The 17357-nt window shown below is 42.8% G+C and overlaps 1 protein-coding gene across 1 annotated transcript; it reads right to left on the bottom strand.

Annotated features, from left to right (window-relative positions):
* Positions 1 to 16022: 16022 nt before the first annotated feature.
* LOC119654341 (exosome complex component RRP4) lies at positions 16023 to 17090 on the bottom strand. The gene is made up of 2 exons (XM_038059681.1): positions 16707 to 17090; positions 16023 to 16645 (listed from the first exon to the last, which is right to left on the bottom strand). Exons 1-2 carry the CDS (start codon positions 16998 to 17000, stop codon positions 16052 to 16054), a joined length of 888 nt encoding a protein of 295 aa, XP_037915609.1. The 5' UTR covers positions 17001 to 17090; the 3' UTR covers positions 16023 to 16051.
* Positions 17091 to 17357: the final 267 nt, after the last annotated feature.

Here is a 17357-nt window from a genome sequence, read left to right as displayed (position 1 = left end):
ATTCTCTTCGACATCATTCACTGAATGTAGTCCGACTCAGCTTATCTTATGAAATATCTAATCAGGTCGAGTTGAGTCGTCTTCTTTCTATTGATTGACCATTTCGCATTGTTCTATTTCCTTGCCTTACTTTTGATGGCTAACAGATTTTTCCTAGCCCATGAAGGAGAAAAATAGTAAATGGGGCGCCACCTCCCACCACTCTCCCAGAAGAGTCCTTGCCAACACCCAGAGCTAAAAAAAAACAACGACTCTCCGAACGGCCGCAGTAAACCTTGTTTACACAACAATCAAACGTACTCTCCAGAAATATTGTCACATCCTCATATCCAATATCTCTCCTAAGACCGTTTCTTCCAATTGCTTCACTTCATGGTTGAGTTTACTAGTCAAAGTCATTGTGATTTCTAGTCTTCTAGTCTAGAATCAAAAACTTTCTGCGGAATATAAATCCTTTCTTGAAATATTCAAATCCTCTTTAAAATTCTTTCTCTTGTTGTTTGCTTCCCATTCTGGTATATACTTCCTTTCGCACTTTTCCGCAGATAGCCTAATCTATATTTTTACAAGAACCTCCTTCACATTTTTCCCTGAAGATAACAGAAAGAACTGGAGTTATATTTTAGAATAATAACTATAACCATTTATTGGATTTTGCCTCGCAAAACAACAAAAAATTGTGCTCCCATCTGAGCTTCTAAGAAATATCTTTTCTTGTCTGTGTCTCTGAATTTTAGAGCCAGCCGATCACAACTGCCTTATCTTGAGATCGCCAAGAAATGATTTAGGTAGTGATGGTTGGCTGCTGTACCTAGAGCTGGATCAACACAAAGAAAGCTTATAAAGGCCTTGCCTTCCTCAATACAACTCCTACAGTAACATACATATTATAAACACAGATGACTGTGATCCTACAAGCATCCCCACTTTTATTTAGAAGAGAGGGGGAGACTTTGAACGAACCACTGTATGTTCCAATGTCCTGGCACAGTCACTGATACTTCTAGTATTTTAACAATAATTCAACCAAAACCACCGCGAATGCTGATTACAGTTTTATATAACTTTGGACTGCCTGTATTCACACTTATAGCAGTTATTGTCAACTTTCATAGTCACCGTTCTGAAATTATACAGATCTTCATTGCACCTCGGTGGTAGTATCTTTTCGTTACGTTTTACAGGGAACGCGACTCTAAAGACAACTTCCACTGCGTTCGTAGAGTTTCGAATTTTGACTATATTTAACCCGAACAACCGTACCAAACAACCTTCTGTCAGTTCTCATAGGGTTTCTCAATGGCTCGGGTAACTTTAGCACAAAGTCCAAATCAAATAGTTTTCTGCTGTGATCTGGGGAAGATTTCTGATTTATAACTCTCCAGTTGTTCTCCTTGAAAACTCTATTGCGAGGAAATTATATCAAGGTCTTCTTCCATCTCTCAAAATTCCCTCAGCTTGGAAAACAATCGGCTTGCTGCCCTGGTGGATTAGTACTAACAATTGATTGATATTGATTTTCCCGCTGTCAAAAAGCTAAATACTCCTCCAGTGCCAGTCGATTTAACCATGGACGCCGTATTAACATAGGCACCCCTCAAGTCCTCTACTCCTACCGATTCCAGTTTAACGAAGACCAAATAACTGGAGCCTAAGTGAGCGCTCAGAAAGCATGTAAGGTACTATACCGACCAGCATGTTTAGGCTGTAAAATATGTTGTAATATTTCTCCTGGATCTCTTTTATTGGCATATTTTTTCGACCCAGCGCTCCCGTGTAAAAACGTCGTCGATGTCTTTCTTCCTGAGGAAACCTATAGACACACTTGGAATGCTGCAAGTTGATCTACAATACCCTTAGCATCACTTGCTTGCGTAGATGGAAAACGGAAATTTTCATATCCTCCGATATTTCGTTAGTCGGGATCAAGGCCATCGTCAGGTTTCGAGGATCGACAGTAGAATTTCTAACCCCAAACCTTAGTTTGTGGTCCCCACTATCAAGTTCATCTAAACACTCTCCATTTATGAGAAATGGGAAAGTCGAGCTATTCTTCTGAGGTTCTTCCCCTTTTAGTAATATCTAATCGTCCGTAAGCGTTGCAAGGCTGTGAAGACCTTAACATTGAACGAAATTGCCCTCCATTTGAACCTTCGGCAGCCAAATCAAAACAACATGCCTCTTAGGAATCTGGTCATACACGAGCAGCTTAAACTTTTCACTACTCCAGAGGTCGCTAATCTTAACGACGCATTAATTGAAGAAATCCCATGAGAACTACTCTTACCGTAATAAGATGTGAAAGCACGGACTAACTGGAGGGGCTCAAACATAGGGCAAGTGTTACCTCGCCCGGATATGCTGTGAAGAATGTAATCAATCAATATTTCAAACAGCTTGGCCTTCCCACTGTCCGACACCTCCGAAAACAGTTTGATACCCGTTGGAACTGGTACCTTTGGCCTCTTACTGGAGAGCTTCGACGAGCGTGCCATATTTTTTATATAATTTCCCGGTTTCTACAATGTTACCAATATTGCTTCTCTTGCTGGCACAATCAACTTTTCCAGCCTTCTGTAGCCAGCTGTCCTCGGCTGGCTCACCAGGCACTTGTTGTTAGTTACACTGATAATAGCATGGTAATAGACATCGTCTTTTTGGTCCTGCTCGCCGGCAGTGCCTGCCTCTCTATTCTTGACTATATTTTTCAAAATATTGGATAGCCGGCTAGTACTCGCTGTTGAGAAGTACTCCTTTGTTTCCAAGGTTAGCAATAATTGCCACCTTTCGCCGACTTACTTTCACTGCAAGCTCCTGAAGCCACGCTCATAATAACAGTTGCTTCCGAGCTAGGAGCCGTCCGTCCGTCTTCTGCCTCATCAATAGAAGACCCAATAGTCAACGACTTTCACACAAGGGGACTTCGACTGGTATCCGCTGTGATGGATTGGTGCTACCTCCTGACAGTTCATCTTTTTTTTAAGAAGGTGAAACTGTGGCCTGTGTCTTTTAACACTGGCTTAATTTTTACCCATTTCATTTTTGAGTGGACCCCTCGTTATTACCATCTACTTCCAGTTTCCACCTTTTCTCATCTACAACGAAGGAGAAATGTCAATCGACATCATTCCCGAAATGACGAACGCCGCATCATTCCCAAAAATGACGAACGCCGCATCATTCCCAAAATGACGAACCCCGCATCATCTAATATGGATCTAAAAGTAAAGCACACTCTTAGCGCTATTCGTCTGTAAACCGCATTCAGTTTATATTCGTTACACAAAAAAATACAGTACTGTTCCCCAAACTGAAAGTGCATACAACAAGATAGAACTCATCACCCTGGTTACAAGTAGCCTATAAGTAATTCCAGCCATCGAACGTTTATCCTTGTCAGAACCGTGCTCGTAGTGGATGCTTTTTCGCAAGTATGCACTCCCAATTATCGGCTTGGATATGATTCCCAATGCTAATGCGAGCGTAATTTTTCTTGCATGGCCCTTGGTGATAACAACCACTTCTATCTTTTCCTCTGCAAGTGTAAGTCCAGCGCTCTCTAATCAAACCTTAACAGCACTGATTGCTTCCAATGAGCATAACTCAGCATTTTTTAAATGCTTTGCAACTTAAACTAAGGCTATTTCCTCCGCGTGACTCGCCACTATGGTTTCCTCCAGAGCAGGAAAATTAGGTACATCATTATACATGATGTTTCACAGCAGTGGGCCGCGTGGGACAGCCACGGAGACAAAGTACTCCTTGGCTACATCATCAATGTTATACCAAAGCCTTCGTTGTTGCAAAAAGCTATCGGCAATAGCAGAATGACAGGTGGATATACCAATTTCATAGCATCAATGGTTGATCTGCTTTTACACTACCGATCTAAAAAGCCTACCTAACTTCCAACAATCGGGGGCAATCTATTGTAGATTTCAGTGGATTTCACAGTGAACTCAAGGCCATTGTTCGATACACCACGTACACTCGGAACTCTACTGTCGCCTATTTTTCCGCAGATCTCTAGCAGCGAGTCCTTGCTGACTGCCGAAATTGGCGTGACATTCAGAGCTCTCTGAAACCTTTCAGTATCCCTCTTTTGCTTGCGTCCGAACAGAACTGCTTCATATATTCCCTTTTGCTCCGCTGAAAACCCAGTTTATCCTCTGCTAATGCGCCTGATAATACTTCCTTTCCATCTAACTTGATTGTGTTTTTTTTTTTGGTAAAATTAAGTCCATGCTTAGTCACATGAGTTCTCGAAAAAAGAGTCTACCCTGACTAGCCCAGTCATCAAAATAAAGATCTAAATGCGCATGCTCAAGACGCAGCTCTCGGTGTATAATATTCGACCCTGGCTTGAGGCCATTTAAGTGTCTTTTACCGTGCAAGGACGAGAGTTCTCGAGCTATTGCTTTTGTTCGTTTATTCATACCACCAATTCCTCTCGCATCTAAAATATGACCAACAGCCAAGTAAAACCTCGTCAGCTAGTCGTCTAACTCAACTAACTCATTAATTATCAAAAAACAGCTTCCAGAAAGAGGTCGGCTCATGCAGTCGTAACATGAGATATAACCAACTGAGTTCTCAGCTATATCTTTTTAGATAATCCGCTCACTTTCCAACTTTGAAGTGTTCAGTTTTGATTTTCCTTTCGAATTTTTCGTTCTCTATTCCTTGCTTTCTGGTAACTAGCAGCATGGAGAAAAAAGATAATCTGTAGTGGATCTCCGAGGACCTCTGAAGAGGCCTACCAAGACCCTAATGACACGACAACTGAAATTATTTTTCCACAATATCGCCATATTATGGGTCTGAAGGACACTTTTGGCACTACACCTATAGAAACCCGACTTGATTCTAAACCCCTGAGCTTGCTTATGTAAAAAAGACAACTAAAGGTATCACAGCCATTTGCCGAAGTGATCACGCTAGCCTCTGCGCCCAGCCTCATGTTTTGCGGTTGATCTTTGCTGTGACCTCAAGTTCCCTAGGACTGGTGGTCGTTACCTATTAATTGGTTGGTATATTGGTCGAAAACCATGACACCTTGCAATCTCACATGCCTTTTATTGAAAGCATCAATGATGGTACTAAGGAGTGTGCAGAGCAAAAGGAAGCGCTTAAAGGTCAGTTCGCGATTGGTTGTCTGATTTGGACCTATGAAAATAAATGCATAGCCAAAAGCAAGGAACTATCGACTACTTTTGAAACATCCGGAAAATCGTAAGCTGATTGGATCAGCACGGGAGTTGTAGCTGACGCAAAGCCTTAGCGGAGGGTTAAGATTGAGAATTATATGAGCTCCGCTCCCAGTTACTTCTTTAGTGGTTGGTCTATAAATATGAAAACATCATCGTTTAGTGGCACGAAAACTTCAGATCAAATTCACTCCTCGACTTAAACTAATCAAACTCACTCAATCAACTGTTGGGTAGACGCTCAACTATGACAGATTTGAAGCGCCTGGGATTCATAGCAGTGTTGAACATTTAAGCTATAGCCGTCCCAGTCATTATTATAGGAACTGTTTGGCGAATGAGGGCTGTCTTGCTACGGATGCAGAACGCTTAAGGTCCCATTCGATCCCTGTTGTAGGAGTACTCAATTGAGCCCTTTAATTTTTTTAGGCCTCCCAAGTTTTTGAGGTCAAACCGACAACATGTTTCGGTTTTTTAATCAATATTTTAATAAATTAGGTGCTAGGAATAGAATTTGGAAAGAATCCTGCCCACATTCTCAAAGCAACCAGCCCAATCTGTAGAGGTGATCTTACTTACCTTGACCTAAGCAGTAATTCTAAGCCAAACTCGGAAAGAGGTGTAGCTGTGCCTCATTACTTAACAAACAGTAATCCTTGGCGATCACCTAACCACCGTTCTCGTTTCCTTTTCATTTATCATTGTTATGAAAACCAGTCTAATTACAGATGAACCAACCAATTTTTCGTACAAGTAAAGCTATTATTGAAGAAAGATCTAAAGAGATTAAATAAGAAGGCATGATTGAAAAAAAACTAATTAAGGAACTAATAAAGAACTAACCAAGAACACCAAATTAAAATGCATTTAATTTTGGTAACATTCTAGAACCTTCCATTAAAAAAATTGTAATTGTTATAAATCCCTCAAACCTAACACTTACATAAAAGACCTAGGCACATCTTTGGGAATGCTTGAACCTTTTTTAACATCGAATTCCTATTTTTCTACAACACTCAAAAAAATTGAAGAAATCCTGGAAGTCGGGTGATCTTATTGCAAGCGTAGAAATATAGTAAAAAAAAATTTTTAGCAAAATTATACTCATAAGAAACACGAATTGCATCAATTAAAATAAACAAAATGAAAAATTGTATAGAAATCAAACGCCTTTTTCAATCGAAATTTTAGCATACAAAAAAAAAATTAATAACACCGAAACCATGCTTAAAGCTAGATAAAAAGTGTAAGATACAAAGAAAGTGTAACGCTGAGCAGCTTCTAAAAAATCACTGATATTGACTAGATGGTAAAAAACCAACATTTAACAAAGTTTATAAGAAAATGAATTTGAAAACTCGAAAATGCATCAACAAATTAAATAAATCTACGGAAAAATGTTATTTCTTGCGTTCTAGTTGTTGATAGAATAATACCAATTCGTTTTTATCTGTTATCTCATATATTGTTTCAATATTCAGATACTATGTAAATATTTTTATCATGACAATGTTCAAAACAGGCACGCCATACATATGAGTTACCATTGTAAAATAGAATATAAAAACCGTTCATTGTATCGATACATCATCAACATATACAGAAATATCAATAGAAACAAAACATACAATAACAAAATAAATCTGAAATATGTTTTAAGGTACTATTAAATTTTATATATTGTTTATATTTACCGTTGGCCTATCTTTAAATCGAAAGAAGAAATATATATTAATGTCTAACTTTACTACGCAAGGAAAACCAAATGCAATATTATTCAAAGATAATAACAATATTAAAAAAAAAATAAAAAACAAAACAAAAAAATTAAAAAAAAACAAAAACGGAAACAGTAAATATCATCTCTCCCCGCCCACATCAACCTCCATAGCTACTTTAAAATTGAAAACCAAAAACCATATGAAAAAGACAAATCGATTTAGAATGTAAGGTTGAAGACGAAAAGATAATGATTGAAATGTACAGTAGATGAAATAGCAGTGAACGTGTATTGAAAACGGAAACCATGCGAAATATATAAACGAAAGGACGAAAATCCATGGTTCCATGACTTAAAAAACTAATCAATTCCGACAATGAGAGAACGTACTAACGTAGGTGTGGTAGATAGTCAAAAGAATCTTTATCGAATGATTGTAAAAATATAGTAGGAAGGAACTAGTCGAACCAACCATAAAAAAAAGATAAATTCAAAAAAAACATAGAAAAATACTAAAATAAAAAATTTACACAAAACATGAAATTAGAAATTGCAAAAAGGAAATAATGCAATAATTGCTGAAGATTATTTGATTAAAAAAACAAACAAAGAATTAAGTTATTATCTTGAAGAAATAACGAAAGATAAATTCTTAGTAAAACGCGGAATAGACACAACTAAAATTATGAATAAATAAAATCGTTTTTTAAAAAAGTTGTATTTTATTTGAATGTATCTACGTAAGAAATGAAAATTCTCGATTTCGATATTTTGAATGAACGCCGCCCTTAAACGGCACTTGAGGGTTTTACGCGTGGTTACAAGTAAAAAGCTGCTAATTTAATAGAGCCCCGAAAGTTTCACTCTCCTCCCCTCCCTCCACCCAGGGGGTAGAGTAATGTTTCGCTTTCTTCAGGGATAACATTTGTTAGTGTCTATCTTACGCCGAATGAAACGATGCCGGACTTTCGACTCAGGCTTGATGCTTTGGAGGACGCTATCTTAGGCACAGATGAGCGGATCCTGGTCGGGGTGACTTCAATACTAGGGCACTTGAATGGGGCATACCTGACACAAACTCCAAAGGGAAACGAATTCTGGAAATGGCGGCGGGAATAGGACTAGTAGTTCTAAACACCGGATGTCACCCCAACGTTTCGGCGCCCGGGCTGCATTCCAGACGTAATCTTCGTGTTGGAATCACTGGTGTTGCTGGTGGACGGATAGCGAGTTCTGGAAGACTTTTCGGCAAGCGATCATCAATACATTGCCTTCGAAGTGGTGGACGCAAACACTCGGTGTACGCCACCCCGGCGCTCTTTCTGCGCATGGGACGTCGCGAAAGTGAACACCAGGAAGTTTGACGAAACACTCTTCGGGGTGGTCGCGCTGAAGCTGGCACTATCGTAAATTCAGCTATGAACCTGATAACGACTGCTTGCGGAGTCTCCATGCCCAGGAGGGCACCGAGGCTTGGCAAACTTTCAATGCATTAGTGGACAGTGGAAATCGCGAAGCTCCGGAAAGAGTGTCACAGGCTCCGTCGCTTAACATAACGTCTAAGCGACCGGATGGGTTGCCATGTCTTTTGCCAAAATGTTGCTGAATTGTGCACAGTCACTGATGCTTCTAATATTTTTGACAGCAATACCACCAAAACCGTTTTGATGATACTTATAGCAGATATTGGGTACTTTCCTAGTCACTTTCCTGAAATTAGACAGGGAGGAGCCATGTACCATAATGACGGAATACAAATCAGCCAAAAAGAGACCCCGCAGCGCAATTAACAAAAGCAAAGCTCGCTACTGGCAGGATCTGATCGACGAGATGAATGGGGACCCGTGGGGACTTGGTTACAAACTGGTAACCCGAAAAATCGGGGCTCTGCGGAAACCTTGTTCACTTAAGGCCGAGCAGATGGACCGCATTGTAAGGGCACTATTCCCTGCGCACCCCGTATGGGATGAAGACGTCGGCGCGGAGAGCACGGAGGACTGTCCACTTTTCTCTAAAACACGCGTCTGGCACAAAAGCTCTCGCAATCGAGTTTTGTTACAAGCGGTCCAAATCCTCCTTGACTTAGCACAGATGGCAAAGGCTCACTGTTTGAGGTCCGCGGCTACCCGTAACAGTCACCAGCGGGACATAGACTGTACCCGCCCCGACTGTCTAGCGCGTTCCTGTACTGTCGCTGAGTACAGAGCCTTAATGACCGCTTGACTGTCGGTCAGAATGGCTATCTTGCGCTTGGGGGTCGGATCATGCCATAGAAATCGACAAGCTTCCAGTGTCGCCAGTATTCCCACTTCGAATACACTGGCGAAACCTAATAGAGATTTCCCACTCGTACGCGTCTGCAAGACTGTGGTATGTATGCCAAAGAGATACAGCTCCGGTAAATGTTGACAAGCCACAGCAGAACCCTTTCCTGCTACTTCTGTAGCATGGCTGGTATTATGGCATCTGGGTCCGATTTATATGCGGGGAAGCTGTTTATATCCCAGCCTATCTTATCCTCCGCAATTACCGATTTGGCAGTCTCGCACAGCTGGGGCGTCTGCAGCTCTAAGGTTTCATCAGAATCTTCCGTCCAGAAACCCTCCGTCTTTTTAAGAAAAAATGGGCTCCTACGTTTCCTGGACGGAATCTTCCTGAGTCTTGCAGGTTCGCTAATGTTTTCAATGTTCCGACATTAATCCAACTAGGTGCACCTCTTGGCAGTTTTGATGGCCTACTTGTACTTCTTCAGGAAGTCCTTATATGGTTGCCAATATATGTGCTTGTAACAGATGTTGAAGATCTTGCTGGTCAACTTCCTGAGGCTGGACAGATCTTGATTCCACTACGGTGGCAATGTCTTCTTGCTGTATTTAGCAGGACAAGAAACTTTAAAGACGGTATCAAATGGCTTTTCCAGAACCAAGACCTATGACTTCAGTTTCTCTGTCGTGCCAATATTACCAATATCCAAATCGGAGAGTTTGTTCTTGATAACTTGTCCAAACTTTCTCCAGTCCATCCTCCTGACTGAAAAGTATCCAACTATGATCTGAGAAGGATCTTTGATCAGACACTCTCCAGTTGTCCACTCTGAGAATCCCGTTGTCGGTTAGCAGGGCGACCATCACGGTTCACCAAGCTAGAAATAGAAGATTGGTGTACTGCCCTTATTCCACACCAATAGATTTGTATTAATAATAAAATTAAAGAACGACTTACCTCGTTCGTTGATCTTCGAGCTGCCTCAGAGCATATACTTTGCATTGGCGTCGCAGCCCATAAACAGGTTGCCCTTCTTTGCTGCTATAGCGATCGTCAAATTTTGCAGTTCTTTTGGAAAATTCTCTGCCCTCGCCTGCTGTAGTCTGACGACGACTAAGTGGCTGGAACTCATGTCCGGAAGCAGAAAAACGTGTAAATTCTACTTCGCGAGGATAAATGCTTTGGGTCTGTCGCGATTAGCGTCCCTTGTGCTGTGGAATACATTATAATATTTGCTTTGGAGCTCTTTGATGGTTCGGCCGCTTCCGATTCAGAACTCCTGTATTAGTGCAATGTCGATGTCGAATGCTACAGATTTATCTGGGCTACCTTTGGTATGCTCTGCTTGCGTGGGAGGTGCATCAGTCCCCGTCGGACCGTTGATCCTCATCTCCTTCTACAGCTCGTTGGCGGTGTCGACTGGATCCAGGTCATCGTCCCGTTTTGCAGAGGGGAACACTTTCACCTTTAAGTTCCAGCAACCAAACCGCACTCTATAGTCTACCTCTCCAATGCCTCCTGGCACTCTCGGATTATACGGAGCAGGAAAAGTTGGCTGTTCACCTGGGGTGGGATTTTGAAGGTGCAGGGATTGGACGAGCTTGTTTTTATCCATGCGGATCTTCGGCAACCTGATGCGAGCGACCGGTCTCCTGGGAATTATGAGGAGCACTGCACTGAATTATGAAGAGCACTGCAATTCTACTTTTTCTGATACCCTTCCGAATAATTGCCTTTGCCATTGCCTTATTTTTTGATATTTCTTCATGAAAATGTTACACAATATTCTTCGAATGCCATACCTTAATGTACCATTGGCTCCAATAAATAGCTTTCACCTGTGTCGTAAAAAAATCATAAAATTGTACCTTTTTTCCTCGGCTCTTTCTCTCCGCTCCTTTCTGGACTTGTTCCGCTCGCGTGTTGTCGATATTTTGTAGGTTGTGCGCTACTACAGCATATCTACCGATCGTTTAGAGACAGGATTCTCAGTAACCGCCCTGGCCGCACGAGTGCCTCCGTTTTGCCGTAGGAGCCCATCTGCATGGTTCCACCAGCTCGAGGTCCAGTTCGCTTTGGCCTGCGTCACAGTGAACGCCGTTCGCTTCAATTACGCGCTGGTACTATTGAACTTTTCTCCGAGGTTCTCAATGACTGCTCCTACAAAAAGGTTATCAACGGGTGAGACAGCAAAACCTAAGCACATACTGACAATTCCCTTAGCGAGACGCACTAGTCATATTTGTCTTAGCTTCAGACATGGACACAGGTGCTGTTGTTCACTAAAGGGTAAACCAAATCTGGACACGTTACTAGGAGGCGGAACCGACAATCTTGCTATGGGTCTTTCAAACGGAGAACATTCCACTTCTTAGATATAATTTGGACAAAAGCATTGCGCAAACATGAAACTATCATCAGCCAAAAATCAGATCACGATGCTGATAGCTCCCTTATAAGGAATATCAGATCAAATTAGAAACTTCAAACTCGAACAGCTGCGTTTGCAACAGGCGCATTTGGCCAGATGAATTCTCGTCTGTAACCAACCCGGAAGACAGGGCTGACATTGCTCAAAACTTAAAATTTGAAGATGAAGTCGTTGCACGCCTAAAGCTCTTCGCTCCGAATTGTTTTCAACATTACCCCTATCGGAGAACATCGGTTAAAGGCTTCAGAGTGGTCGTTCAGAACTTCCGTTAGGTTGGAGTTCCGTCAAAAATTTAAAATTTTTCACCTGAAAAATGCCCTTCTCAAGATAGCATTTGGGCAAGAAAACATCCATCCGTAACCTCTGATGAGGGGATTGCAAAAATGGTGAAAATTCCACCAAACATTCTAGTTAGAGTTCTTTTTTAATAAAAAACTGCAGACGAAGGAGAATGAAGGCGAACCTCTCGCGCCTAAAAACGGGACAAATTCTACGAACTGGTCCCCCAGGTTGAGGGTTGGGTAGAGCTAACAACAGTATACGAAAAACCGAAGTTACGAAGCCACGGAAGGAGCTTCGAACAGGATGGATTTTAAAACGACGAACTCGGCGACGAAAACGGAATAACGATTTGCGCATTTTCTCATGGAACGTGTGCTCCCTGTCCAGACAGACTGCTGAGCAGCTAACCGATACCCTGTCCCTGATGTAACAGCGTTGCAAGAGCTGCGCTGGACAGGGACCGATTTCCTGAAGAAGAGCCACTACAGCATATACTATAGTGGCCATCCAGTAAACCATGTGCTCGGAGTAGGTTTCTTAGTCAGCTGAAAAATGAAATCTACTGTTATCGACTTTGAAAACATAAACGAAAGGCTCTGCACTATGCACTTACGAGACAAATTTAGAAATATAAGCCTCATAAACGTCCACGACCCTAAAGAGGAGACTGTATAGTCGGAGGTCTACGAGGCAGTTGAGCGGAGCCTCGGAACCTGTTCCAAGTATGATATCAAAATGATACTTGGAGATTTCAACAATCAAGCAGGGATGGAGCCCGTATTTAGGTAATACATCGGCTCCCATAGCTTACATAGGGATACCAATGATAGCGGACTTATTCAGTTAGCAACATCGCACGAAATGGTTGTTCGGCGCGAGATCTTGAGCTGCACATCAATGAAGGCAAGACGAAGTACATGGTGGCAACGTCAGCGCCAAAAACCAAAGAACGAGCAACATTGAATCGCACTGGTCAAACGAAAACAATAAAGATAGGAGACTACAACGTTGAGAGGGTTGAAAATTTATCCTATCTAGAGTCGAAAATCACAACCGATAACAGCTATGATGATGCAATCCGCGCACGGTTGTTGGCTGCCAACAGAGCCTAGTTCAGCTGTTTCGCTCGAATCGTCTCACCATAGGATCAAAACTCTTACTATACAAAACTATGATCTTGCCAGTCCTTATATATTCCTCGAAATCTTGGGTTCTTAGCAAGAAGAATTGCGAACTCTTGAACTCCCCCTACATGGGAATGTACGATTCCGTAGCCTAAATAACGACGAAGTCTATGAGCGATACCATGACCGTCCGGCTGTGGATAAAATACGGTGGGCGGGTCACTTAATCCGTATGGATGAGGATGATCCCACCCGGAAAGTCTATAAGGACAATATCTATGGTAGAAAAAGAAGACGAGGCAGATCCTGCCTGAGATGGAGCGATGGCGTAGGTCAGCACGCCAGACAGCTTTTAGGGATAACGAATTGGTGGACCTCGGCGCAAAACCAAGATGTCTGGAGTTCCTTATTAAGGCAGGCCTAGACCGGATACCGATTGTTGCGCTGTTGATGATGATGATGATAATATCGACAAAGAAGGCGAATCTGTCGATAGACTGCCACGTCAATGCAGTGCATATGCTTGGGGCTGCGCGAAAATCAACAAAAAAGCTGAGGCATTCTTTGATATTATTATTAATACGAATCTACCGCTGTGTAACAAGGTACACCAACCTTCCATTTTTTCTACAAACTGGGAACTTTGACGGATAGGAGGAGGTCCTACTAACCGACAATGAGATTCTTAGGGTAGAGAACTGAAGAGTGTCTGACCAGAGATCCTTTTCAAATCATAGTTGGATACCTTTAAGTATAGATCTCGTCGCTGAGATCTCCAAACCTTTCAAAGACCCCAGGAAGATCGACTGGAGGAAGTTTGGTCAAATTATCAAGAACAAACTTTCCGATACGCAAGTTGGTAAGATTGGCACGGCAGATGAACTGGAGTCAAAGGTCAGGACTCTGGAAAAAGCATTCAATCCCGCCTTTAAAGTCTCGCGCTCTGTTTAATACAGCACGAGGACACCGCCAACGTGGTTGAATGAATATTTGTCCAGCCTCAGGAAGCTGACCAGAGAGATCTTCAACATCTGTTACGGGCACAAAGATTAGCAGCCATACAAAAACTGCCTAAAGAGGTCCAAGTCGGATATTAAGACTGCCAAGAGGCGATCCTGGTTGAACTATTCTCGGATTATTGGAAGCACCAGCGAATGTACAAGGCTCAGTAAGATCGGAGGGGTCCTGTATGAAATTTTGTGGTGAATCCTAGAGCTGCTGGTTCAGACGCACTTCCCCGCCAGTGAGGAGAGCTGAGAATCAGAGCCTTGCTTGAAAGGTATGCACCCCTACTGAGGATAAGATCGGCTGGGCTATAAACAGCTTCTCCGCTTATAAATCTCCGGGCCCAAATAGGATAATGCCAGTCAGGTTACAGAAGCAGTAGGAAAGGATTATACCGTGGCTTGTCGAGATTTACCGGAGTTGTAACTCTTTGGGATACGTACCACCACCGTGCGTTGGAGAAGCGCACGTGTCGTTTTCATACCGAAAGCGGGCAGGCGCGACCATGAGTCTCTTTCGTGTTGAAGACCCTAGAGCGTGTCCTGGACTTTCAGTTAAGCACAATTATGGAGAGAATGCCTTTCTCTAAATCCCAGCGTGCCGACCTCAAAGACAACTCCACAGAGACTGCTCTCCACGAGGTAATTGGCACAGTTGCTACAAGCAGTATACCCTAACTGACTTCTTGGATATAGAGGGAGCACAATGTTAATACCAACACAATCAAGGAAGCCTTAACCAGTATTGGATTGGAGGGGTGTCTTACGCACTGGATAATATCCGTACTAAGAGCCAGGATAATCCAATTGGATCACACGGCAACCACTTTAGCAGAGCTGTGAACACAGGCATGCTCGGTGCTCATCTCTCCAATGCTCTGGTTAATAGTGATGGACGAAATTTTGCGAATATTGGCCAAGAGAGATCAGGGATGTTTCCATCCATTATGAGTGACATGACGGAAGGAACGTTGGAAAAGGTGTGCCTGTGGACATAGCATGCATAGCCGCCTATGCATGCAAGAGAATCTTTGTAATGAAATGGGGTGTCCGGCCGAGGGTGGTCCTCTGGATGTATACAGCTGTGGTGCGTCCTATGCTAACATACGGCTCTATTATATGGTGGCAGGCTTTGAGCAAAAAGCACAATAGAACGAAGATTAATAGGCTTCAAAGAACCGCGTGTGCAGGTGCTATCGGGGCTCTGCAGTCTTGCCCGGCAGATGCTCTCAATGTACTCCTGCATCTTCTCCCCCTAGAACTCCACCTTAAATACGTTGTAGCGTGCAGTGTCGTCAGACTACGTGAGTCCGGATGCTAGGCAACGAAGCCATATGGCCATAGTAACATCCTAAACGAAGCACCTCAGGAAATCTGGGCATTCTCCAAGGGCTATAACACACGCAAGCTGAACTTTACGGGAAACTTTGCTGTGAGCTTTCCAACCAGGTCAAAGTGGAAGACCAAGGTTATGACACAGTATTCTTTACCGACGGATCAAAGATGGTCTGTGGAGCCGGTGCGGAGGTTTTCTCGAACGCAGACAGTGTTATACGGTCTCCCGGATTTCGCCAATGTATTTCAAGCGGAAGTACTGGCGATACTGGAAACCTGGAGCACGATCCCACCCCCAAACGTAATATAGCCATTCTGATCGACAGCCAAACGGCCATTAAGCCCTCGTATTCAGTGACGACATCCTTCGGCCAACATCGGTTAAAGACTTCAGATCGGTCGATCAGAACTTCCGTTAAGTTGCAGTTCCGCCAAACATTTAAAAGTGAAATTTTCGGAAAATATCTCGGCTTAAGGGTTTGTTAAAAGCCAAAAATATTTACATTTTCCTCCATCCGAAACCTATGGTTATTGCAAAAATGCCGAAAATTCCACCAAACACTCTAATTCTGAAACTAAGACTTCGAAGCAAAACAAATGGGATCGGAACAGAAAGGAGAAGAGCACGACATTCAAATGAAACCAAAGTTTTCCTGCAAAACAAAATATATTTCCATCTCTTCTCATATCTCCTGCAGCCTCAGTCGATGCTGCGTCAGAAAGGCTACATCGAAAATCGCCTCCTGATTCAGCAGCTCGTGCACTTCGTACTTAATCGACTCCTCGAACGCGTACAAAATGCTCGTGTCGTAGAGCATCATCTTGCACTGCGCCAGGGCCAGGATGCAATTCCGCAGCCTCGCAATCACCTCCCGATCTGCACGCGGAATCACTTCCGACAAATTCTGGGTGAAGCCTCCATCGTTCTCGCTTTCTGAAGTCGATGTGGGTGAAATCCATATAAAACCATTGTTCCCGAGGATGATTGAGACTCCGCAGGGAAGGTTGTGGAAATGTGTCTTGCGCCGCTTGATGAGCGAAGGGAAAACCTTGACCAGGATTCCCTGGGACAGTTTCCCGTATTTCAAACTTCGCGTATAGAGGGACAGGCTCCCGTCGTCGTAGATGTTCTGGACTTCGGCGGAGATCAAATCGCCTTCCTGGAGGTACTTTCGCATCATTTGTTCGTCCTCGGCGGAACGGCGTCGCAGTTCACCTCCTGGGAGATTCACGGAGGACAGAAGAAGGACGGAATCCAGTCGAGAGTTGGTATCAACCTAAAACAGGATTTTCTATGAAACAAAAGCGAATATTGGAAAAAAGTCGGGCAACTGTTACCTTCCATCTCTTCTGTTGTACTTCAGTTATCCTTGCCACAACGACATCCCCAATCTCGCCGACATATCGGCTTTTCAAGGGTTTAATGGAAATCAACTTGTTCACCTGCTCCATGACCCCCGCAACGGAGGCTTTGATGTCGTCGTCCTCGACGTAGGTCCCATGTCCTCGCATGAAACTCTGTTGAGCTGTGACAACTTCGCCGGGAGTGTATAGGCGGGGAATTCGATCACCTGTTAATATTTGGGTATTCACTCGATCTGAAGCGAGTCGGAATTTCACGTTTGTTGACATGATTCTGTGAAAATATTTGAGAACTTATTGGAACGGTTGACTCGCACTCGACGTAATGTTTACACGGGTTGAATGACAGATGAGTGAGGTTATGACATTTCGATCTGAGAGGTGTTCACAATTGTTAATTGGTAAGTATAGCCTTTTTATAAGTAGAAGTCTAATTTTAAGTCTGGAAACCTCCTCGCTAGAAGGGAAATTCGGTAGAATTCTTTAGATTATCAATTGCAAAAGAAAGCGCTTGGAAGAAAAATGTGTATTAACAGAAAACCGTAGGGAATTCAGAGTATTAAGTTGTAGAAAATTTGAAACTTTCGTAGAAAAATATCCGATAACCATCCACACAAAATCTTATTT

This window comes from Hermetia illucens, chromosome 4 (genome assembly GCF_905115235.1).
Source record: "Hermetia illucens chromosome 4, iHerIll2.2.curated.20191125, whole genome shotgun sequence".
NCBI lineage: Eukaryota > Metazoa > Arthropoda > Insecta > Diptera > Stratiomyidae > Hermetia > Hermetia illucens.
The sequence above is the reverse complement of the archived record's forward strand: the minus strand, read 5'-3'. Positions and strand labels throughout refer to the sequence as shown.